The sequence below is a fragment of the Cavia porcellus genome, unplaced genomic scaffold, assembly GCF_034190915.1.
Source record: "Cavia porcellus strain 051 isolate PalLab524CR breed Dunkin Hartley unplaced genomic scaffold, mCavPor4.1 scaffold_2, whole genome shotgun sequence".
In the NCBI taxonomy this organism is placed as follows: Eukaryota; Metazoa; Chordata; class Mammalia; order Rodentia; family Caviidae; genus Cavia; species Cavia porcellus.
Window position 1 is genome coordinate 95,427,187 of NW_026947485.1, and position 25,041 is coordinate 95,452,227.

The 25,041-nt window shown below is 34.7% G+C and overlaps 1 protein-coding gene across 6 annotated transcripts in view; it reads left to right on the forward strand.

Annotated features, from left to right (window-relative positions):
• Plekha1 (pleckstrin homology domain containing A1) overlaps positions 1 to 25,041 on the forward strand; it is a 68,905-nt gene that overhangs the window by 11,763 nt on the left and 32,101 nt on the right. For 5 of the 6 annotated variants that reach the window (XM_063244879.1, XM_063244881.1, XM_063244878.1 and 2 more), the window contains exons 2-4: positions 10,308 to 10,468; positions 18,540 to 18,596; positions 21,223 to 21,268. In XM_063244879.1, the coding sequence (XP_063100949.1) occupies positions 10,328 to 10,468; positions 18,540 to 18,596; positions 21,223 to 21,268 (244 nt within the window). In that variant the 5' untranslated portion in view covers positions 10,308 to 10,327. Of the gene's footprint in view, positions 1 to 10,307; positions 10,469 to 18,539; positions 18,597 to 21,222; positions 21,269 to 25,041 lie in introns of those variants that run through there. The other variant, XM_063244883.1, reaches the window with a different exon arrangement.

Here is a 25,041-nt window from a genome sequence, read left to right on the forward strand (position 1 = left end):
TTACTCCCCCAGAATGAACTGTGTATTTTTGGGTCTCTCCAACATTCATGGTTTTGTATTGGGGGAGCAACCTGCTATTTACCTAAGTGTTTCCAAACTTTCTCACTTCTGGGCTAGATTTCTAGTTATATTTCTTCATTTATTAAAGCCTGTCTGTTCAACGTATCCATAAATACTGATCTAGTTACCCCTACTACTCTCTGGTTCCCTATCACATGGAGTTCCGTTTTCTCATGTTTGATTTTGGTCCACATAACCTTCTTCAGGCTAGTTATATTTCCTATAAAGAGCCTCTCGAAGAACCCTACCTCTTGATCCACTCTGCCTGCAATTCTTTTTTCCCTTAAGTAAGTATATCTAGGCCATCTATATTAGAAATTATATCCAACCTTCTTTGCATCATTTGTGTTGAGCTGTTTTTCTATCATTAGTAGTCTGTCTTCTTTATTTCACTTTCTGCTCCATTTATTGTGGCTTCTCTGCCACTGTTTCTGGAATCCTGTCTCTCTAGAATGTCCTGCAGTATTTTCTGTAGAGTTGGATTGGTGGTTGCGAATTCCCCAGGTTCCTCTTTGTCTTGGAAGCACCTTGTTTCTCCATTAATTTCTAGGGACAGTTGTGCAAAATATATCAACCTTGGCTGGAGGTTATTGTCTTTCAAGGCTTGGATTATTTTGCCCCACACTCTTTGAGATTCGGTGGCTTGTGCCAAGAAGTCTGCTGTAATTCTGATAGGTGTTCCCTTGTAAGTGATCTGTTTCTTGTCTCTGACAGCTTTTAATATTCTGTTCTTATATTGGATTTCTGGAATCTTGATTATTATATGCCTGGGCATAGTTCTGTTTTGATTGTGGGTGGCTGGAGTTCTGTATGCCTCATACATCTGAGCATCTTTACCTTTTCCTATGTTTGGGAAGTTTTCCTTGATTATTTCTGTGAATAGCCTTTGCAGTTCCTTTATTTGTACCCCTGCTTCTTCATTTACATTCTTTATTCTTAAGTTATAGATTCTCTTGTCATCTTCTAGCCTTTGTATTGTTACTGCACTGCTTGTTTCTTTGTTATTTTTAAGAAGTTTTTCCTTTCATGTTCCCATATTACAAATCTGTTCTCCAGTTCAGATAATGTATCCATAGTTTCAAGCTGTTATGCCAGCTTTAAATAGAGTTTTTAGTTTCCTGGTAATCTCTTTGAACCTGCTTCATGTATTCTATGTTTTCTCTATTTTCTCCATCAAGCAATTCTCCCCCCTTTTTTTTGTTCTTCCATTCTACCATCTGTTTTTTCTTGGGAGGTGCTTAGCATTTCTACTTATGTCTAACTATTCTACTCATATCTTGCTTTACTTCTATAAATACTTCACAAGTTCACTTTTGAACTTGTCTATGAGGTCCTAAAGATAATCACTTTATGTCTGTTGGTGCCATGCTGGTATTGCATGTTTTCTGTCCTCATTCTCCTTTCCATTTACCTTTCCTGGGTCAGTGTTCTCAGGATTGGAGACTGAGGACCCTTTCTTGTTGCCTCCTCTTCTCATATTTTTTGTTCCTTCCATACCGGCGTATATAGAAGGCCCGGTTTCTTTCTTTGTCGGTTTCAGTTTGTCTGAAGCTTGCTGAATAGGTAGTTCCGCCCACTGCAGTGTACTAGGAGGTACAGACCCGTGCAGCCTATGCTGGGTCTGCCTCTCCAGGTCAACCTACTGAAGGCTTCACTGCATTAGGGTGCACTGCCAGGCGCAGGGACCTGGTTTGGGCTAGCCTTTTTGGCCTCAGTCCGTGGTGTCACCCAGGTCAAGCGCTCCCCACCAATCCTGCTTGAGAAGGGAATATGTGACTGATGTCATGCAGTTTCCTGTTCCAGCCAGTCTGCCTGGTCCCAGAATGTCCTCTGTTGGAGCCTCTTTGTCTATGGAAAAGTCCCTATTCCTCTCACTCACACCGCAGGTCGATGCAGGATTCCCTGCCAGCTCTGCTCTCAGTTGGTTTCACCAATTCCCTCTCTCAGAGCGTCCGGTCTCCAATGAGTTGAAATCAATTCAGGTGCGGTAGCAGCAGCAAGTTCAATCCACGAGTTCTGGCAGTGGCACCAAGACTGTAGCTGTTCCAATCATAGCATGTGAAGTGCATTTTCAATTGGTTTCTCTCAGCTTAGTTCATTCCTGGGTTGGCAGGGTATATCTCCCTCTGCTTGGGATTCCGCACACCACGCCATTCCTGGAATCTGAGCTGGCTATCTCAGAGAGCCTCTCTAGCTGCTGTTATCTATTCAACATCTTTCCTTGATCTTAAAAATCATTCTTTAAGCCAACTTTATCCTCCACCAAATGATCTGTTCTCTATCTCTGTGACCTTTTGCAACTGACTACTTTCACTTAGCAAAATACACTTGTTTATCTGTAGTGTTTTGTATGTCAATCATGCATTCCTTTATATTGCCAAGTAGTATTCCATTTAGTAGTGTTAGTAGTAATATTCAGTTTGTTTATTCATTCCCCAATTGAAGTAGCTGTGGGTTGTTTCTGTTTCTTGTAAATTGTGAATTAATGCTGCTGTAAATATCTGTGTGCAGGATTTTGTCTGAACAAAGCCTTTAATTCACTTAAATAAAACCTAAGACTGGGTGTTAATGGTTTGTATTTGGATGTCCCACCAGGGCCTCATGTAGTCAAGGGGTCAGGCTTCTAGAATTCATGACTGATTCTTGGTCCAGTACTGGGATTATGGGTGTGAGTGCTATACCCACCCTAAGGTGGGTGTGGTCTACATATGGTATAAGGGACAGAAAGAATACTTTGAGTACTCTTCCTTCTTTGCTTTTGGTACCTGCTGCCACCATGAACTGTTCTCCTCTGCCACAAGTCACCCTGCTTTGGACCCAGCAGATTATGAATTGAAACCTCCACAAACTGGGAGCTAAATAAACTTTTCCTTCTTTAATTTTGAGTACTGTCTTAGCAGTGAGAAAAAAAGTAATGAAGATACTGGGCTTGCTGGATTGTATTGTATTTTAATGTTGAACGTTAGAAGAAATTGTTGCTAAACTTTTTTGAAGTTGGTGTGCCATTTTGTATCTGCATCAGCAGTGTATGAAAATTTGTTCATTCTATATCTTTGGTAGCATTTTTATTGTCACTTTTTTTTATTCGTTTAACCATTCTGGTAGATATGTTGTAGTACCTGTTGGTTTTTAAAATTTGAAGTAGTTTTCTGGCTAATGTTGATGAGCATTAGTTTTTTGTTTTGTGTGTGTGTATGTGCTTGTGTACTATTTGTGTATCTTGTATGCACAAATAATGCATGTTTGTTGACTTTTCAAGTTTTTTTTCCCTCATTTTTCTACTTGGCTGCTTGTCTTGCTGCATTGTATGTAATAATTAACTACTACTTCTTGAATATCAGTTGTCTGATAGATTCAGGTATACTGAATATTGAGTGTTAACCACTATTTTATGGCTTGTCTTTCTGTCTATCTTTGTTTTTTTAATGGGATCTTTTGAGAAACAAATTTTAAATTTTGATGACATTCAATATGTCATTTATGTGATTTAGTTTTTTTAAATGTCATCCAAGAAACATGTGTCTATCCTCAAGGTCATAAATATTTTCTCCTCGCAGCTTTATAGTTTTAGCTTTTACCTTGTCTGTGGTCCATTTAATTTCTTGCTGTCTGAATAGTCTGATATTTCAACACCATTTGTTGAAAAGAATGTCCATTTTCTGTGGAAGTGCTTTGGGGTCTTTGTTATAAATGTTGGTCATATATGTAGAGATCAGTTTCTAGATAGTATTTTGTTCTGTTGTTTACACGTGTCTTTCATCAGTTCTACAATGTTTTAATTAGTATTGTTTTACTCTGAATCTTGAAATCAAGTAATGTAAGCCTTCCTCCTCTGTTCTTTGGGAAATAGATTTGGCTTTTGATGGTCATTTGAAATTCAATATATGCAATATATTACTCCATCAGTTTCTAAAACTGTTCTGGAATTTTGATTGTATTTAATTGAATCCATTCATCAATTTGGGGAGAATTGAAATTTTATTTTAATTTTAATATTCTAATTTTTAAATTAATTTTTATCTTTCTGAATTTTTATTTAATTTGAACCACCTCAATCTATGAAAATTATATAACTTCTCATTTGTGGTGGCCTTTAAATTTCTGCATGCAGAGCTGAATGTGGTGACACATACTTGTAATCTCAGTCCATTGACAGGTTGAGGCAGGAGGATTACAAATTTGAGCCAACCATCAGTGAGAACCAGTATTAGAAGTAAAAAATAACAAAAGGGCTGGGGAGATAGCACAATGCACAGGCCCTGGGTTCAATCAGTACTGTACTGAAGAAAAATTCTCTATGAAGTATTCTGTGTTCATCAATATTGAGGCTCTGCATATTTTTTGTTGTATTTATTTCAAGAAAAATTTTATGTGCAGTATTTTGTAATTGTTAAGACTGCATATCTTTATGTTATTTTTATTTCTATGTAGTATATCTCTGATGCTATTCTGAGTAGAATTTATGTGTGTATGTATGTATGTTTTGAGGAGAGGTCTTGTTGTGGTGCCCAAGCTGGCTTCAAACTTGGGCTTAGGTGATCTTGCCTATGTCTCCTGAGTATCAGGGACTGACCACATGTATATAACGACCACACCTAGTTTACAAAGAACTTTTAAAACTGTAATTTCCAATTCTTTGTAATGATACTGCTGGCTTTTATAGCCTGAGACCTATATAAATTGACTTATTCTTCCCAAAGTTACTTATTTTAATAATTTCATAGATTCATTAGGACAGTTTATTTCTTTCCCAATCTTTACCACACCTTTTTCATCAACTTACTGACAGTGGATGGGACCGTCAAAACAAGAAATGGTAAATCAAAGATCTTTTCCTTTTTCTAATTTTAGAGGGACATAGTTTAGTTTTCATCACTATTACGTATTATGAAACTATGTGTTATCATAGGAGCCTTTTATTAAGTTCTTTCGTAGTCCTCATTTGCTGAGAGTTTTTACCATGAATGTGAGTTCAATACTGTAGTGCTTTTTGGGGATATATTCTTATGTCCCTTTGTTCTGTTAGTGTTTACAATTATAATGATTTTCAAATGTTAAATCAACCTTGTATTCCTGGAATAAATTTTAATCATTATATATTACCCATTGTTATCTGTAGCTGGATATCATTTGCAAATATTGTTAAAAAACTACTTGCATTTCTGTGTTCATAATGAATACTAGTCTGTCACTTTCTTCTTGAAATATCTTTGTTAGATATTTGTATTCAAGTAATGCTTATCTCATTAAACATCTTAGGAAACGTTCTCTCCTGTGTACTAGAAAAGCTTGATAAAAATTGTGTAGTATTTCTTGCTTACATGATTAATAGAATTTACATATGAAATGTTCTGGGATTGTACTTTTTGTGGAGGAATGTGTTAGTCATGAGTTCAGTTGTAGGGTAGTTCAGATTTTCATCATGTGTGTTTTTTCAAATCTTTGTTTTCACAGAATGTGTCCATTTCCTCTAAGTTGTCATTTCTTTACATAAAGTTGTTATAATATTCTTATTGTCTACTGAGTATCTATAGGGTGTACAATAATAATTTCTGCATAGTTGCTAATACTGGCTTTTTAAAAATGGTTGTTGTTACAGAGGATTGAATCCCGGGCCTTTACACTGAGCTATAGCCCAATTCATTTATTCATTCAGAGACGAGTCTCCCTGAGTTGCCCAGTTTGTGCTCAAACTTGTGATCCTCTTGCCTCAGTCTCCCATAGTGCTAGGATTTCAGGCTATACCAGCATACTCAGCAGTATTAGCTTCTTTTCTCTCTTTTATTTAGTTCACATAAAATAAATTTACCAATTTTGTTTACTGCTTAAAGAACCAGCTTTTGATTTTAGTTAACTTCCTTTCTTTATTGTTTTGTATTTCATTAATTTTTTTCTAATACTTACTTACTTTCTCTTTAAGTAAACTTAAACTTTTTTTTTTCTAATACTTACTTTCTTTTTAAGTAAACTTAAACTTTTTTTTTTCTAGCCTATTGAGGTAGAACTTTACACTTGGTCTTGGCCAAAACACCAACAAGCAGTAAAAGTGGAGCTTTAGACCATTGATTTTTAGATCTCTTTATTTTTAAATTAGAGCATTTCAAAGTTATACATTATCCTCTTAATGCTTCTTTAGCTGCATCCCACAAGTTTTGACTTTTTACATTTTCATTCAGTTAGATTTTCTAATTTCTCTTCTTTCTTTCACCTATGGTTTACTTATGTTATTTTGATTTTCAGATGCTATCCAGGTGATCTATAGAAATGCTGCAAAAATCCAGAAGACTGTATTAAACAAAGTTCCCTAATGCATTATGCAAGTTTGTTATCTAAAATCTGAAATCTAAAACTTCTGTGTGTAATGTTGATACTCTAAAAGTTTCAGATTGTGGAGTATTACAGATTGCAGGTTTTTTTTTTTTTTTTTAAATTAGGTTGCTCAGCCAATAAAATCTCTGTAAATTTCAAAATCCTAAAAGCTCCAAATCCTGAAACACTTCTGGAGCCAAGCATACTGGATAAAGGATGTGTGTGTGTATGCATATATGAATGAATGAAGGGTTTTTTGTGTGTGACTTAAAAAAAACAAGTTGGTACCTTTTACTGTTGTAGGTTGACTGGATTCATCTAGTGGTTCCTTCCTGGGGTTTCTCATGCAGTTGTAGTCACATGGCAGCTGGGACTAGAGTCCTCTGGAGCTTGAGTAGGCTGATAATGAAGACCACAGCCTCTTTATCATTTCTGGGATGGCTGGGACAGCTGAGTAGGATCTGTCACTCCTCTTCACGTAGCTCCTGTTGAAGTACAGGACTTAGTTGAGTATTATGTAACATGGCATTTTCAAAGTAATCAGAGTTCCTGTATGACAGCTGAGTTTTCCCACAGTGCGCATTCCCAGACAGTGATTTTTTTTTTTCCTACTAGATAAAATACATGCTCTGCTTTTTTAAATTAATAAGATAACTGCATTGGGGCAGTCATTGTAGAAACTGCATAGTAATGTTAAGATACCATGTAGTTAATTTTTTATGAGATGAAATTAAAATAAAGTTAGCATTTTTAGTGTTTAGAATTCGATAGTATTTAATAAATTTACAACCAGCAGCTCTGTCTAGTGTGAAAACATTTTCATTGCCTATACCTGTTAAGCGATTATTTTTCATTTCTCCCTGCTCCCAGGCCCTGACAACCATCAGTCTCTTTTTTATTTCCTTTATTGCAGATCTTTCATATTGATAAGAGTTATACAGTATGTGGCTGTTTATTGTTGTGTTTTTCACTTAGCATTATGTTTTAGAGGTTCATCCAGATGGCGACGTGAATCAGTACTTCTTTCCTACATCTAAATAGAATCTCATTAGATATATATGTGGATATATACGTATTTACATATATGCACATTGTTTATTTTATTTTATTTATCCATTTACCTGTTGATGGATTTTTGAGTTGTTTTCATCTTTTGGCCATTATGAATTGTGTTACTATCAGCTATTCACATACAAGTGTTTGAGTACTTGTTCTCAATTCTGAGTATGTATCAGGAGTGGAAGCTAGGTCATGTGGTCATTCTATGTTTAACTTTTGAAGAACTGCCAAACTGTTTTACATAGTTGTATCATTTTATATTTCTACTTATAATATAGGACAGTTCCAATTTCTCCATGTCCTTGCCAGCACTTGTTATTTTTTTTCTTCAATTATAGCCATTCTGTTGGGTATGAAGAAGTGTCTCATTGTACCATGCTGAAGAGGTATCTTAACTTGCTTGTTCCTAGTGACTAATGATATTGAGCATCTTTTTATGTTTTTGTTGGCCATTTGTGTATCTTCTTTACAGAAATGCCTCAAGACCTTTGCCCATTTTTAAATTTTTATTTTTATATTTTAAGAATTACTAAAAAAGAGTTATATATTCTAGATACTAGACTTTTATGAATTATATGCCCCCTCCATCCTGTTTTTTTGTTTGTTTGTTTGTTTTTACTTTCTTGGTGTCCTTAGATGCATAAAAGCTTTTGGTTTTGATAAAATCTAATTTACCTTATTTGTTCTCCTATTCATACTCTTGGTGTTATAGCTAAGTGTGTATTATTGAATCCAGAGGTTTTACCCTTACATTTTCTCCTAAAAGTTTTGTAGTTTAATTTCTTACATTTAGGTTATACATTCATTTTGAATTTTAGTATGTGATGTGAAATAGGGGTCTACCTTCATTCTTTCATGTGGTTATTCAGTTATGTCAACATTGTTTGTTTATTTTTATTTGGAAAAAAAGCAAAACAGAAAGAAGAGTAGCAGTAATACAGAATTTCAAAAAAAACTCAAAGAAATCACTAGTTGATAAATTACATATTGTCATCTTAGAAATAGTTGTTCAAGTTACAAAATCAAAGCATAAAAGTAGACAAACAATGACAGTGAAACCATTCTGTTCAATGATCCAACAAAAACTTGGTAATATGGTTATCTATCTTATACACTTAAACATATATACAGTTATATCCTTTAGAGCATTTCCCTTTCACTTTTACAGTATGTATTATACATTTTGGATCTTATTATTCCTTCAGTTTTTATTATTTTTTACACTAGAGACAATGTGATATTTAAAAATGAGTCTTATTTATTTCACACATGAGGATAGTCTCAAGTTGCCTGCATTTACCTATAAGTGTCAAGATCATCCTTTTTTATAGCTGAGTAATATTTCATTTCAACATTGTTGATTGAAGAAGATATTCTGTCTCCCATTGAATGGTGTTATCACCCATGCTGTTAATTAGTTGGCTATGGATATATTGGTTATTTCTGGGTTCTCCATTCTGTTTCATTTGTGTATGTCTATCCTTATGGCAGTATCACACAAAATGGTTTTTACTGATCGTGTATATTTGTGTAAGGCATTAATGTTTTAAGCTTTAATTGCATGTCAGCTTTTTAAACTTTGAGTAAACACCAGATTTATAACATATACATATTTAATGGATAATTTCATGTAAAATTGTTGTTCACAATTTCTTTGACTACATACAGAATTTTCATATAAATATACACTATATCAAAGTACACTGTAATTGCATTTTCATTGTGAATTAAATTTACTTTGAGCCCTTAAATGAAGCGAACTGTATTAATTCATCCTGCCAAAAGATGTGTAATTGATTATAGAATGACCAGAATACAAATAGCTGTCTGCAGATTTGGATTGTCACAGGAAGGAATCATGTATCTATAGTTCCTAGATCAAAATTTATTTACAAAGGTCATGATTTCTAACTTTAATCAATACAACCAAAATTTAAATATTTTAGAACCAATTATGATAAGCCTTTTGTCTCAATTTATAACTCCTCTCTTTCTCTATCTTTTCTGTATAGTAATTTATTGGCTGAAGAAAATGGATTGTTTATCCTTTTGTTTCTTATGTTCTGGATTTTCTGTAAATTGGTAGGAGATCTAATTTGATCTAATTTGATTGGATTTAGATTTTCGATTGGAAAAGATTTTTGTGTTCCCTCCTGGTGATGTCTGAATGTTGTTCATCAGAACATAGATAGTACCTGTTTCTTTCTTTTTTTGTTTTGTTAGCTAAACTTTTTCTGATTCATTTTCATTTTAATAATTCAAAGGGCTTTTAGAGAGAAAGGATGGTTTAAGTCTTAAGATAGGCATTTTGTACTTCAGGAATCTGGATTCAAGTTTTTATTTTTTTCCTACTAATTCTGAAATCTGAGAAAAATCACTTCCTGTTTATGTTAAATTCCTTATCTGTGAAATGGGGCCCATATGCCTACTCATAGAGTTGTTTTGACAACTAAATAAGATAATGCACAGAAAAGAACTTTGTGCAGAGCCTAGCATACAGTAGTAAATACTGCTGTGAATTTTAGAGTATTCTAAGACAATCTAAAAGGTAGATCATCTTCACTTACAAGGAAATTAAAATATGAGTAGCTAATTGTTGACTCATATAGAGTAAATTATTCAACTGAAGGGAAATGGCTCTTTGCTCCATCAGTGTTAACAGTTGCCTTTATTAAGCAGGAATAGTAAATGTAATTTTTAATGTGATACTTGTTCATGCTTCAGATGTTGGTATGGGTTCATATTTGCTGGCCTCTTCTAATACTGAAAAGTAGGATTCTTGTTGAACAGACTGCACCATAGCATAGATTGAATAAGTCTATTGAGGAATACTTTTCTTTTTCCTGGGAGCTTACTGTTAATTTTTTTTTTTTTAACAGTGTAATGTTCAAGCCCAGAAATGCCTTATGTGGATCGTCAGAATCGCATTTGTGGTTTTCTAGATATTGAAGAAAATGAAAACAGTGGGAAATTTCTTCGACGGTACTTCATACTGGATACCAAAGAAGATAGTTTTGTGTGGTACATGGATAATCCACAGGTTTGTAAAATCCAAAGATTACCTCTCAAAAGCATATAGAAGTTTGAATTATTCAAGCATTTGACATATAAATTTTACTATTTGTCTTCCCAAATGAAAAATTAGATTTATTTGTACTAGTTCTATTTTCTTTGCCTTGTAACCCTGTCTTGTTGAAATTTTAGAAGGTGAAACAACTTTATTTGATAAAAATTTATGCATGAGTATATACTTTCTCTCCTTGGACTAGAAATACTGTCTTATCTCTGATACATTATTTGAGCAATGACTTTAATGAGGTTTTTTTGGAGGGCGCTAGAAACTGTCTACTATCACTGTCCTTGCAGAGCTTGACAGTCTGTTTTGCTTCCTTATCTCTGGGCATAACCACCTTTCTTGGGAGGTAGCCACCTGGCCGTGTTGCCATGTGATTATTAACTTTATTTACTTGGCCAGAGTCAGTGGGAGGAACAGCTTGTCAGCAGAAATTAAAAGTTCACATTTACTTTTAAAAATACACAGAGATTCTCCTTTTTATGACTCTATGTGTCTTTGTCTGGGACAAGACCTCCTTAAAAGTTCCTTTCCCAAGGTAGAAACTGGCTCATGATTACCTGTAATCATGGTTTACCAGATTCCAACTCCTTGTTCTCCTCTAGAGCCATGGCAGTTTGGTCTGTTGATTGGCCTCTTCATGAGGGATGCATAATTTATTATTTGATTTTTCCTAAATTTTACTTAAAACCTCTGAGTATTTTTCTATCTTTATGCATTATAGATTCTTCTCATAAGTCTTCCTTTTTTCAGAACTTCTCACTGAACAGATTTATTATAAAACTATGTATTTGCCTCTTTGAATGGAACCTGAACTTTGAATTCAGAGGAAAGGGTATAGTAGTTATAGCTACTATAGGGGGTTGATATCTTTATGGAAGTGGTAACATTTGAAATTGACTAGAGGGTTGGATATAATTTTGATCAAGATACCTGCAAGTGGTACTGCAATGTTCAAAGAGTACTGTGGGCAAAGAAAAATCAATGCAAGAGAGCTGGCAGCATGTTAGGACAATATTTTGCTTTAGTAGGGAGGGTATCTGTTAAGTTGCACTCAGCTAGGTCTTACTTGTGTGAACTTTTTTGGGGGAGATGGAGTGCTGAGGATTGAACCTAGGGCTTCATGCACGCTCAGTGTGTGCTTTACGCTGAGCTACACCCCAAGCTTCTTACATGAACTTTTTAAAAGCTGTGTGTCCGTTTTAATTATTGCATTGGTTTTTCTGAACACAGTAGAAGATTTTAAATCCTTTTTCAATTCTTACTAATTTTATCTTTTCTTTCTAATTTATGAGAATCTATTAAAATCTTAGTTTGATCATTAACTTCACTTTTGTGTCAACTTTTTTCCCCCCTCTGTGGTACTGAAACTTGAACTCAGGGCCTTGTGTGATAGCTAAATGCTCTGTCACTGAATTATGTCCTCCACCCTTCTAAAAATTTTTTATTTTGAGGCAGTGTCTCACTAAATTGTCTAGGCTGAGCTTGAATTTGTGGTCCTCCTCCTTCAGCCTACTCAGTAGTGTGGATTGTAGACTATCACTATGCTCAGTTTTTGTTGCTTTTAAATGAAATGATCAAGACATAGCTCTTCATAGAAACTTCAGTTAAACATATTGCTAAGATTATTGTATTAGGTTAGACCATATGAAATTGTTAATTTACAGCCATTTTAAATTACTGAAAAATGGCTATTTCAAATGGTTCAGTTTTGTTGCTTGTATCTGAGTGCAATAGTATGGTTATACTGATCACACTAATCCTGCTACAGAAACAAAATTAGTTTGGTTTACTTGTCCTTAGGGAACCACTTCCTGTTTTCACTACTGCTATTTATTTTGGCCACTAACCATTGGTTTAAAAATCCATTTAAATATGTTGAAGCAAATCAATGTGGGGCTTTCCATTTTTTTTGAAGAGATTGATAATATGAAGAATTAATTAAGTAGCCTCATTAGGAAATGAATTTGAAGAGGCTTGAAAAAGTATTTGACCTGGGCTTGGTGGTACACGCTTATAATTCCAGCATTTGTATTGAAGTAGAAGGAATACTGCAAGTTCAAGGGCAGCCTGTCAGGCATGGTGACAGTGAGATATTCGTGTAATTCCAGCCCTTTGGGGGCTGAGGTAGGAGGATCGCTGATTTCCTGGCCAGCCTGGGTTACATAGCAAGTTCAAGGTCAGCCTCAGCTAGATAGCAAGACCCTGTCTCACCAAAAAAAAAAAAAAAAAAAAAAAAGAGAGAGAGAGAGAGAGAGAGAGAGAGAGAGAGAGAGAAAGGGCAGCCTGGGCTATACAGTGAGTTCAGGGCCAGCTTGAAGTATGTATTGAAGTGAGGTATTGTCTCCAAAAAAAAAAAGTGTTCAGGAAATGAGTTCAGGAACTCATAAATAAATGAAATAACATTTCTCTTTATCATAAATTTTATATACTTTATTCTTATTCTTTTTTAAATAACTTACTTTGAAACTCAAATTTGTTTTCTTATTGAACTTGACAGCAATTATTCTCATTCGTATAAAATGGGTATTTATGATAGTTTTTATGTTCCAGTCACTTGTTTTCTACTGTGCTGCTGTTTAATCTATAATTCTATGTCATGCCTTGCTTTCTCACTTTTCTTCTTCATGTGAAAACCTAAAGCTCTATTCAGCTAGTTAGAATAATAGACTTATGGGAGACTTAAAAAGAAAAAAATTACCTTTTTAAAAAAATTTTATTTAAGGAGAAAAGGAAAAAAAACCAAAAAGGGTACAAGTAATACAAAATGTAAAAAATAAACAGTAAGAAATCACTAGTTAATAGATTACATAATCTCATCTTAGAAATAGTTGTTCAAGTTACAAAATTAAAGCATATAAAGTGGACTTTCAAACAGTGAGACTGCAAACAGTTTTGTTCAATGATCTAACAAAACTCAGTAATATGGTTATCTATCTTATACACTTAAACATATATGCAGTTATAACCTTTAGAGCACTTTCTTTTCTTTTGTACAATGACAATTACACATTTTGGGTGTTATTACTCCCACAGTTCTTATTACTTTTTTTGAAGAGAGTAAAACCAAATGCGACATATCAGAACAGAGTTAGTCAAATCAAAAGGATGGACATAATAGATAATGTAAAAACAAAATACAAAGTGATCAACAATGGTTACCATACTGCCTCTTGCTATCTTAAGAAGAATTGCCTATATCATCAGTTATAATAAAATTGAACAAAACAGTAAAGAATAAAACCAAAACACTGGAGACATTACAGGACTTTAAAAGAAGATAATAGTCAACCGGAATGGGCGTCATAATGAATCTTACTGTCTTCACAGTTGTTGCCTATACTTTCGAACTTGGTACTATCAAGCTAAGCAGAATAGGGGAAAATCAGTCAAAACAAGATGGTGAGGGCAATACAGGGTTTCAAATCAAGTTGATAGGAAATCAAAGTAGGTTACTATAATGTATCCTGCTATTTTTTATTTATTTTTCCCTTAATTAAAAAGATAAAAATAAAAAAGTAAATAATTAAAAAAAGGAGATTGAGATAAAAGAGGGCATAACAACAAAACAGCGCAGGTCAAAACATAACCATTTAAGCAAAATAGTGTTTCATCACAAGATATCCTGACTTAAAAGTAGTTACCATAGTGTCTCTTTCCTTGAAATCTTTGAGTATAACTTCGTATACTGTAGCACCAAACATATCCAGACAATGTAAAACCATTCAAGAGAATGACATTATTACAGGGAATTTAGAACCAACTAACAGAAAATGAACAATGGTTTCTGTATAATCTTGTCTGTAAAAGTTTTTGCTTATATTATCACATATAATAAAATCCAGTAAGATACAACCTGTTAAGACCAATGGAGACAGAACAATAAAAGCTTGATGGTACTTCAAAACAAGATGATACTAAATCAGGACTAGCTATTATGATGTCTTGTTTTCTCCAAAATAGCTGTTCCTACCATCCAATCTTCTCTGCCTCAGTTCTGTTGAGCTCTTTTTCTGTCATTTGTTGTCAGTTTGTCTTTCATTTCTCTTTCTGCTCCATTCATTGTGGCCTCTCTGCCACTATTTCTGGAATCTTGATATTTTCCTTGTTTAGAATATCCTGCAGTATTCTCTGTAGAGTTGAATTGGTGGTTGCAAATTCCCCTAGTTCCTCTTTATCCTGGAAGCACTTTGTTTTTCCATCAATTTCCAAGGACAGTTGTGCAGGATATATCAATGTTGGCTGGAGGTTATTATCTTTCAAAGCTTGAATTATTTTCCCCCACACTCTTTGTGATTTGATCGTTTGTGGTGAGAAGTCTGCTGTAATTCTGATGGGTGTTCCCTTGTAAATGATCTGTTTCTTGTCTCTGACGGCTTTAATATTCTGTTCTTATATTGGATTTCTGGAATTTTGATTATTATATGCCTGGGTGTAGCTCTGTTTGGGTTGTAGGTGGCTGGGATCCTGTATGCCTCATACATCTGAGTATCTTTACCTTTTGCTAAATTAGGGAAATTCTCCTGGATTATTTCTGCTAATAGCTTTTGTAGTCCATTTGTTTGTGTCCCTACTTCTTCTTTTATGTTCTTAATTCTTAAGTTATAGATCCCCTTATCATCTTCTAGCCTTTGTATTATTGTTGTTTGTTTTCTTGTTATTTTTAAGAAGTTTTTCATTTCATGCTCCCACATTACAAATCTGCCCTCCAGTTCAGATAATCTATCCTTACTTAGTTTCTGTCAAGCTGTTATGGCAGCTTTCGATAGAGTTTTTAGTTTCCTGGTAATGTCTTTGAACCTGCTTCACGTATTCTATGTTTTCTCTATTTTCTCCATCAAACAATTCTCCCCTTTTTTTCTGTTCTTCCATTCTACCATCTGTTTTTTTCTTGGGCAGTGCTTAGCATTTCTCTAACTATTCTACTTATATCTTGCTTTAGGTCATTAATAACTTCATTTTTGAACTGGTCTATGAGGCTCTGGAGATACCGCTTTATGTCTGTTGGTGCCGGGTCTGATATTGCATGTTTCTCAGGATTGGGGGCTGAGGACCCTTTCTTGTTGCTCCCTCTTCCCATATTTTTTGTTTCTTCCATACAAGCGTATATAGGAAGCCCAGTTTCTTTCTTTGTTGGTTACAATTAGTTTGAATTGCGCCAGCTAGGTGTTCCTGCCCACTGCAGTGTACTAGGGAGACACAGACCTGGGCAGCCTCTGCTGGGCCTGCCCCTCCAGGTCAACCTACCGAAGGCTTCACTGCTAGGGTGCATCTCCAGGTGCTGGGACCTGGTTTCAGCTAGCCTACTGGGTCTTAAGTCAGTGACAACACCCAGGCCAGGCACTCCCCACCAATCCCGCTTAAGAGGGGAATATGCGACTACAGACACTGCAGCCTTTTCCGGCTAGTCTGCCCAGTCCCGTTATGTCCTTTGTTGAAGCCTCCTACTCTATGGAAGGGTTCCTGATCTGCTCACTCACTGCAGGTCGATGCAGGGCTCCCGGCCAGTCCCGCTCTCAACTCCATTCGCTGCTTCCCACTCTCAGAGCTTTCACGCCTCACTCTTTGCTGTGCCAATTGGGACACAGCAGCAGCTGCAGGAAATTCAAATTGCGGCTTCCAGTGGAGTGGGCTCCAGCTTCCGTGCTGAGACCTTATCTGTTCCTGTTATAGCACTGGGATTGCGCTTCCAGTTAGTTTCTCTTAGTTTAGTTCGTTCCTGGATCGGCAGGGTATATCTCCCCTTGCTTAGGACTTCTTATCCCACATCAGTCCTGGATTTTAAGTGGGGTATCTCAGAGAGCCTCCATAGCTGCTGCTATCTATCCACCATGTTCTCCCGGAAGTCCCCCAAAAATTATATTGAATAGAAGGGTAACAATGTTTAAGAAACCCAGTGTGGTGATAGTTAAGGAACTTTTTTTTCTTTTTTTTCTTTTTTTTTTTTTTGTCTTTTTCGTTTTTATCGGTACCAGGGATCGAACTCACGACTGCCTGCTTGCAAGGCAGGTGCTTATGCTGCTGAGCTAAATCCCCAGCCCCGGAACTTTTTTTTCTTAAACAATGTTTAAGAAACCCAGTGTGGTGAAAGTTAAGGAACTGGTAATCCAATTCATGACCTTGTGCTTTCCAGGAAGGTACTGTGCCACTGAGCTGTATTCCCAACGAGTTAAGGATGCTTGTGGACATTTTCACATTTCATTTACTTATCCAAGATTTTTTTGTTTTGTTTTGTTTTTTGAGACGGTCTCATGTAGCTCAGGCTGCATTTATCTAACATTTTTTAAAAACACCAAAAAAACATATCTTAAAAATACCAAAAATCTTACACATAAAACATTTTATATATATATATATATATATATATATATATGTAAATAACCTTTTCAAGTTACACATTAAAAATGTGTAATCCTAATTTATATATATGTATGTATTTTTTATTCATGTTACACTGGGAAACTTCCATGTAGTATACAGTGTGGAACACAACACAGAGAAGATCATGCTGTTTTATAATACATAGGGTTGAATTTTTTGAAGATTTTTTTCCCGCTAACAATAACGAGGTCATGTTTCAGAATCTTAACTCTAGGTATCTAAGTATGTCTAGGTATCTAGTAAGCCTTTTTTTTTTAAGTCTTTTTCCTTTTTATCGGTACTGGGGATCGAACTCACGACTGCCTGCTTGCAAGGCAGGCACTTATGCCCGCTGAGCTAAATCCCCAGTCCATCTAGTAAGCTTTTGGAGGTCTGAATAAAGTACTTTCTAATTATTCATTAAGACAAGATTATAGGTTTTCTTTTAGTGTGCATTATTGTAAAGTCATTTAAAAAGTTGACCCTGCTTAGTTTCCAGCAGAAGTAGTTTACAGTGCTGTTTTAATTTTACTTTTGAAATCTGTCAGTCTTTTCAGTTATATTCCTTGTAATTTTTCTCCGACTTGTTTATTTGGTTTTACTATCATTATCTTTCCCTTTTATAAATCCATCTAGTGTATTGTGTTTTAAGATGTATTAATTAAAGCATGATTTTGATTATGGATCTACATAAATATTCATTGGTTTTAAATACCAATTCTTCCTTTGTTTTTCATTTAACTCTTCTATGATTAGATTCTCAGTTCAGGTTCCTAAAGCACCATTTTCTATTGTACACCAATACAACCAGCCACTTTCTCATTTTGAGCTCCTGGGCATTGTCAATTGCTTGCAGAAAAGCTTGTCAACTCAGCTTGGAATAGTCTTTTTTTTTCTTCAGAGTTTTTCCTAATATCTTCCATCAGAAATAACTCTCTCTTTATAATTCTTTTCCCTTAATTCTTTTATGATGCGAACATTAGGCTAAAATATTTTGTGTGTAAAGTTAAAGTTCATACATTCTCTACATATGACTTAGAGAGAATATTTTTCAAAATGTAGATAGATAACTTACCTATTAATTAATTAATGCTATTATGGGTACTAAACCATTTAAATGAGGGAAAAATTCTAGTACAGTTTTTCAAAAGATATATTTGGTTAAGAATTTTTAATAGACTGGGTACATGCCTGGATCATTGTGAGTTTGAGCCCGGTTTGGGCTGTATAGTGTGATTAAAGCCAGCCTGAACTACATAACAAGATCCTGTCCCTAACCAAAACAAAACAGTTTCTAATAGATCAAACTTTATTTAAAAGACTACATATGGTCTTTTCAAATTCCTTACAGTTGTATTTGTCTTATGCTTCTAGGTGTTTTTCCCACTCCTTTCAGAAACAAAATCTGATTTTGTTCATGGCTCTTTAGGCTCATGAAAAAGAATATTAGCTATACTGATAAGAGTGGCCTCTTAATTATAGAATGCATTATGATGGAATAGAGCATTGTTAACCAGACTGTCATAATCTCAGACTTAGTAAATGCTGAAGCTGAAAAAATTGATGAGTAAATTGTGATATTAAGAAATCTAGTTTCTTATCATTTTTAGTGTATGTAAAACATTGCTATAAGATGAATTTGTAATTCATATATAATGATTTATTACTTTGTTTCCAGAACCTACCCTCTGGATCAGCACGTGTTGGAGCCATTAAACTTACCTACATTTCAAAGGTAGCTGTTATATATTGTCTTACTTTTCATGTGTGACTTAAAATCCCCTTCTCCCCCAATGGAATTGTGGACAGAAGAGGCAGCTAACAATCTCCTGTATCATTTCATGATGCTCAAGTTCACACATGCTGAAAGCTATGGTTAGGAAGTTCCTTAAATTGATAAAATTGGGAAGAGTATGAATTGATGTTACAGGGTGTGGCAAGTTGCAGAAGCTAATACTGTTATGATCAGGTTGTGAACATCAGAAAGGGAGGAATTAGTTTATAGTTAGACTATATCTAATAAAGTCTGTATATTTATATAGACTTTTTCTAACTGTTAAATCCCATTGTTTTTGACTTTTTTCTTTATGTTTTAAGGAAATATAGACCATCTTCATGTCCGTTTTACTCTGTGTCTGCTAGTTCCCATTAGTGCTTTTCTGTATTTTATAATACTATTTCTGTTTTTAAAAATTCAGGTTTTATATTGTCAGATAAATTAAATTTTCTTCTGTTAGTGTTTTGAGCACTAAGATAGTGCTCAAATATACATGAAAGTATATTGGTGACTTGAAAGATGAGACGCAAAAATAGAAACAGATGTCGTTAAATAATGTTACACATATGCTGCATTCCATTGGCAAAGGTGGATTCCTGCAACTGAGTATCAACTTATAAATGTGCCTCTGTTTAGAAGACACATTTTCATAAATAAAAACTTTATCAAAATTATTATAGTTGTTCTCTGACAAAATATGTATGTACAAGCCATTGGATAATAAAAGAGTACATATTTAAAATGAAATATTTTCTCTTGAAGTCATACTACATAAATTTGTAGAAGATAAGTATTGTATATGTCATGTGGCTATAACAACACTTAAAAAATTCTTCAGTATAGTTTGCAGGCTCAGTTTTTAGAGATTATTAGTAAAAAAGGTAGAATTCCATTGTAAAATAAACTTTTTATTTTACTTGATTGCCTGTACTACATGAATGATACAGTCGAAATATACCACTTTTTTTTTTTTTTTTTTTTTTTTTGCTGAGCATTTTTTACTCTCAACGAAGTGGTGTGGAAAGTACTCTTTTTTTAGAATAGGCCTTTGAGAGTGAGGTTACCCATTTGTCTGTATCTTTTCAATTGTTTGTTGCCTAGTCTTTTTGAGAATAGGAGCTTTTTCTGAAAGTATTAACAGTGAGGCAGACGCAGAGACTGACCAGCTACTTTCTCTCCTCCACTGCTCCCCTTTTAAAATACAGTACATCCTGTTCTCTCTCAGTGCTATTAAATTCCTGTCTCTGTCTTTAGCGCACTGGAGTTTGAGTTGTACAGTTTGTACTCTACTTTAGACATTCTAGGTTTCTTTTTTTTTTCTTCTGGAATTTATTCCTGGGACAAACTTGAGTGTGACTCAGCTGTAAATTTGTAGTTGGGATCAGTTGAGAACCTCAGACTTAGAATCCCTTTTGGAGGTACAAAACAGATGCCACAATTATAGGTTATATCATAGGACAACAATATAGTGATAGACACAAATGGGTTTCTAAAAGCTCCTTATTTAAAGAGACAACAGAAACCAGGTACAGTGAGTTGCTTCACCTTTTGAAATGAATCTTGTACTGCATTCAATAAAATGATCCATGGGGTAGTCTTAAGTATTAAGAGGGAATTGCGTATCATGTTGATTTCTCATAGCAGATTAAGACTTGGATTTTTTTTTACTTTGAATATAGAGTCTCTCCTTCACTTCTTACATGCAGTTCATAGCTTATTTAGAAATAAGCAATTGGAAACATTTTGTCATTTCTGTATTCATTGAGTGCATTTTGAAGATTATGTTAAATTAAAAATATTTGTATGTGTGACATAAAGTCTATTGGTTTACTTTGAACTTCTCACATTTCCTTTGGAGAAAAAGTAGTTTGTTCAAAGAAAATATAAGAGTGTCATTACTCTTAACTATATTAGAATTAGACCCAGATCCTATATGTAGTTTACTGTTTTTTACAGTTGCTTTTAACTCATTGATGACAGGGCCACAGTTCATTTGTCTTGCTATTTGGTGGCTGATTTGAATTTGACTTATGCTGACTTGAATCACTGTAGTACATTCATGACTATCTGAAAAAGTGGGTCTTGTGGTCACTTCCAAAAAAGCCAAATGCATTATGATATTTTGCGTACTCTGCACAAATCAGCTGCATTTATGTACAAAATATTTTAAAGAAATTCCTGAATATAAAGAAGTTTCTTTTAATTTGATAAATTTGTTAATTATTATAATAACTTTTCAATTGGTGTGAATAGTATTTATATTTAGGCAGTAATTATTCACATCAAAGAACCAGCTAGATTTGGCCCATTTACTTTACAAACATTTTGTTAATTTTAGTAGTAAAATGACTGATGAGAGTGATGAGATTTGTTTATACCAGCAGTAGTGTAAGCTGCTCAGTGGGAGTCATTCATGTGCCACCAGTGGTTCCAGTCGGCAGGAATGTCTTAAAGTTTGATTTTCCAGTGATTATATAGTCATGTAGATCAGTGGGAAATCATACACATGGACACTTATACAGTACTTAAATTTGGTTATAGTATCATATGAAGAATTGAGCAATTCATTTCTTTTTCTTGTTAGGTTAGCGATGCAACTAAACTAAGACCAAAAGCCGAGTTCTGTTTTGGTAAGTAGTTATATTTTATGCTAGCTGTTATTTTTTCTTTTGAGCAGATTTTCTTCATAATTCATTGTTGGGTTTTCTTTTCCATTCTTAACCCTGAATGTAGATATTTCCTAAGAATTAGTCCTTTGGTCTTGGCTTTTATTTATTTTCCCATTGAAGTTGAATTTGCCACCACTAAAAGTTCCAAATTGGTAGTTTCATCAGTCCTCCCTCTTCATTAGCTTTGTGGCGTAATACTGCTTGGTGATCATTCAGGCATAATTTACACAGATTTGACCTTACTGATGAGTTGTAAAACTGGGTTTCCTCTTCTTTTTGCTGACTTTCATATTATAGTTACTACATTTAATAAATACTAAAATACTAAATACTAGTATTTATTAAAATACTAAAATATTAGCATTATTTATCATGCCACCAAGAAAAAGTTATTGTAAAAGATTAGTACTATGATAGTTATTTTAAATTAGACTGACACAATTACATCATATTAGAGAACAATTAGTGTACAGAAAACAAAGTGTAGCTCAGGGATTTATTCTAAGGTGAATTCCTTGCTACTGCTGTCTAGATGAGGAAATAAAACATTTTTCCACATTCCCAACCCCAAAGCCTCACTTCTATATCCCAACCAAATCATGTCATAACTAAGTGTTCAGTTGCATACACACTGTGCTCTTCTCCTCTGCACACCTCTGTGCATATAGTTCTCCCACCTTTTCTCCCAGCTGGTAAAGGATGGTCAGGTGTTTACATGAATTCCAACTTAAGAGTCTCCTCATACACTGTGACTCCCCTGACTCATTGGGTTGGGAAACTCTTCTTAAATAGATTGTGCTCATCTCTACCTACTAATCATGATAAATATAATCAAAACCTTACAATTATATCTGCCTGTGAGAAGGCCAGTCTGTGAGATTAGCTTAAGGGCAGGAACTGCTTTTTATTAACTTCGTAGTAAGCACAGTACCTGGCATAAACTAGGCGTTCACTAAATATTTGTTCACCACGATAATATACCTTATCTATTCCTACTTCCAGACTGCAGATTTCTCATTATAAGCTGAAGACTAAATCCTTTTATTTTTGTTTAGTATGGAATAATACAAGGTCTAATGATTAGTTTTAATATGATTAAAATAAATTTTTAATTGGACTTGTAGTGGCAGTGATTGAGGGCTAGATAGAACTCCAAGGTCAATAATGGATAGGTTGGAGGTCTTTTAGTGATAGCTGAATATGGGACTTGTTATACCCTCTTAGAGAAGATGTTAGTAGACATCAGTGTCAGAAGAGACAGATATTAAAAGTGGTAACTGATATAAAGGTGACTATTTTATACTGAAGTATAAGAGAGCAGAATAAATGCTAAAGTTCTTTGCTTGTGAGAAACAGTTTTTGTGGTGAGCAGTATGTTAAGAGTATCATCTGGTGACAATCATAGGAGGTGTGGTAAAAAATACAGTGAATGGTAAAAATTGTACAAAATTATTACAGTGAAACACACATTACTGTTAATCTGTCTCAAAATACTCTTCACTTTGAACACGCTTATCCTATCCTTTTTGTCACTTTCTGAAGCATCTCTGAAATTGAGTGTCTTCAGATGTGCTATAGTGGCTGCCTTGAGGTCCTGAATTGACTCAGAACATTTACCTTTTATGGGCATTTTCACTTTGGGGAAGAGGCAGCAGTCTCATGGTGTCAGATCAGGTGAGTAAGGCAGATGAGAACACGGTATAATATTTCACTTGACCCAGAATGCTATAAATGCTATAAATGTAGGATGAAATATGATAGGAGTAGGATAAAAGATCTCCATGTTCATAAATCAGCAGAATTAACATTGTTACAGTGGCCATGAATAAAAACAATCTACAGATTTAACATAATACCCATCTGAATACTGAAAACAGTGCTGGGTGTGATGGTACTTGGTGTGCTAAGAAAGCACACAAACTTCTGGGGCCATGTCCCTGTTCACAGTGAAACCCTTGCCTAAAAAAACGTGGTGACTTGGAGTTATCCTAGTTCTGGTTTTTTGTTGTTGTTTTTTTTTTTTTCAATTTTTTTTCTTCCTTTCCCTGTCTGCCCTTGACATTGCAAATGCATCGCCTTTCAGCAATTTTCTTTGTTTTCCACAAAGCATCTATATTCCTTAGAAATCTCCAGATGATGATGATGAAGGGGAATATTCTGCCCACAGCACTGTGGTAGTTTCTTTTTGAAATTTTAATTAATTTTGTAATACTGAGATTTGAACCCAGGGCCTTTATACTAAGCTACAACCTTAACTCTTTTAAAAATTGTTTGTTTTGAGATAGGGTCTTCCTAAGTTGCCCAGATTGTTCTTTAACTTGGGATCTTCCTGCCTCAGCCTTTTAAGAGCACTGGAATTACAGATGTTTGTGTACCAACATGCCAGCTTGTACTGATTTCTTTACAGACTTCATATCCACCACTGAAGGAAGGAGTGAATAGCAATCACATTTCATATATGAGGAAATAGCTTGAGAGGTCAGGTGATGTGTTTATAAGATACCTTTAGGATAAGATAATCTGGTGTGACTGATTCCAGGCTCTGATTTTGTTTTTTCTATAGCACCTTGATGTGATCTTTTCGCCCTGAAATGATAAAAGCATGTGAGTTTTTATTCAGGCTGCAAGGTGTGCCAGGAAGCTTTTCAGAGGTATACTAACCTCTCTTCCTTCTTTTCACATGTGCTATAAGTAGTACTCATTCAGAAGTGTATGTAGTACACATTTACTTTTTACCAAGTATAGTTTATTAATAAATGCTTAGATTTTTAAACTCTTCAGTATGCTGAGGAAATGCCCAGAACAACATTGAGAGGAAAAAGCTGTTATGAGGAGAGCTGAAAAAAGACTCCAAACAATTACCATATTGATTATCAGGAGTTAAAAACAGAAGGGTGTTATTGATGTACGCAGTGTCATACTGAGTTGCTATTTTATTTTAAAATGTTTATGGTATTTATAATTTCTCTAATCTCTGGAAACACAAAAGAATAATTTACAGTGTGTTAAAGTTCTTTATTTTGTAGATTAGTTTTCCAGTGGTACTTCACACAATGTGCTTTACTTCCTTTTTGAGACCCTCATCTCAACCAAGGAAGACCTGGTTTTGAATACTTTGGTCTCTGTCCCAATTTCAAAATCTTGTGTGTTTGAGAAATAACTTTTTTTTTTTTTCTTGAGGGTTTTCATTTCCTCCTTTTCTTAGTCATATTCAGCTGGGTGCTGGTATCATTTAAAGTTTTGCTGTAGAGCATTTTGGATTATTTTTATATTTGAATGATTGCAACAGGGAAGTGTATTGGTCAGTTTACTCTCATTGCTGGGACAAAATGCCCAACATTCAAAATCAAGGAAGGAAAGGTTTATTTAGCTTACAGTTTTTAGCAGTTTCAGTCCATACTCAGCTGGGTCGATATTCAGCAGGGTGGGGTAGCTAAGGGACAACCATTTTTTTAACAGCTACAAGCCACAAAGGCAAGTGAGAAAGTATGCCTTGTTCCCTCCTTTATATTGTGCATGAGTTACCTGCCCCTGGATGGGTGCAGGACTCACACCACCAATCCTAATGCTAGGCAACAAACCAATCACAAACACGATATTCACCCACCCTAAAAAAACCTGCCTCTCATGATGCATGAGGCTTTTGGGGGACATTTAAACAAACCACAACAGGGAGCATTCAGATGCCTTAGTTCTTATAATAATACTTAGGGTTTTTTTGTTGTTTTTTTTTT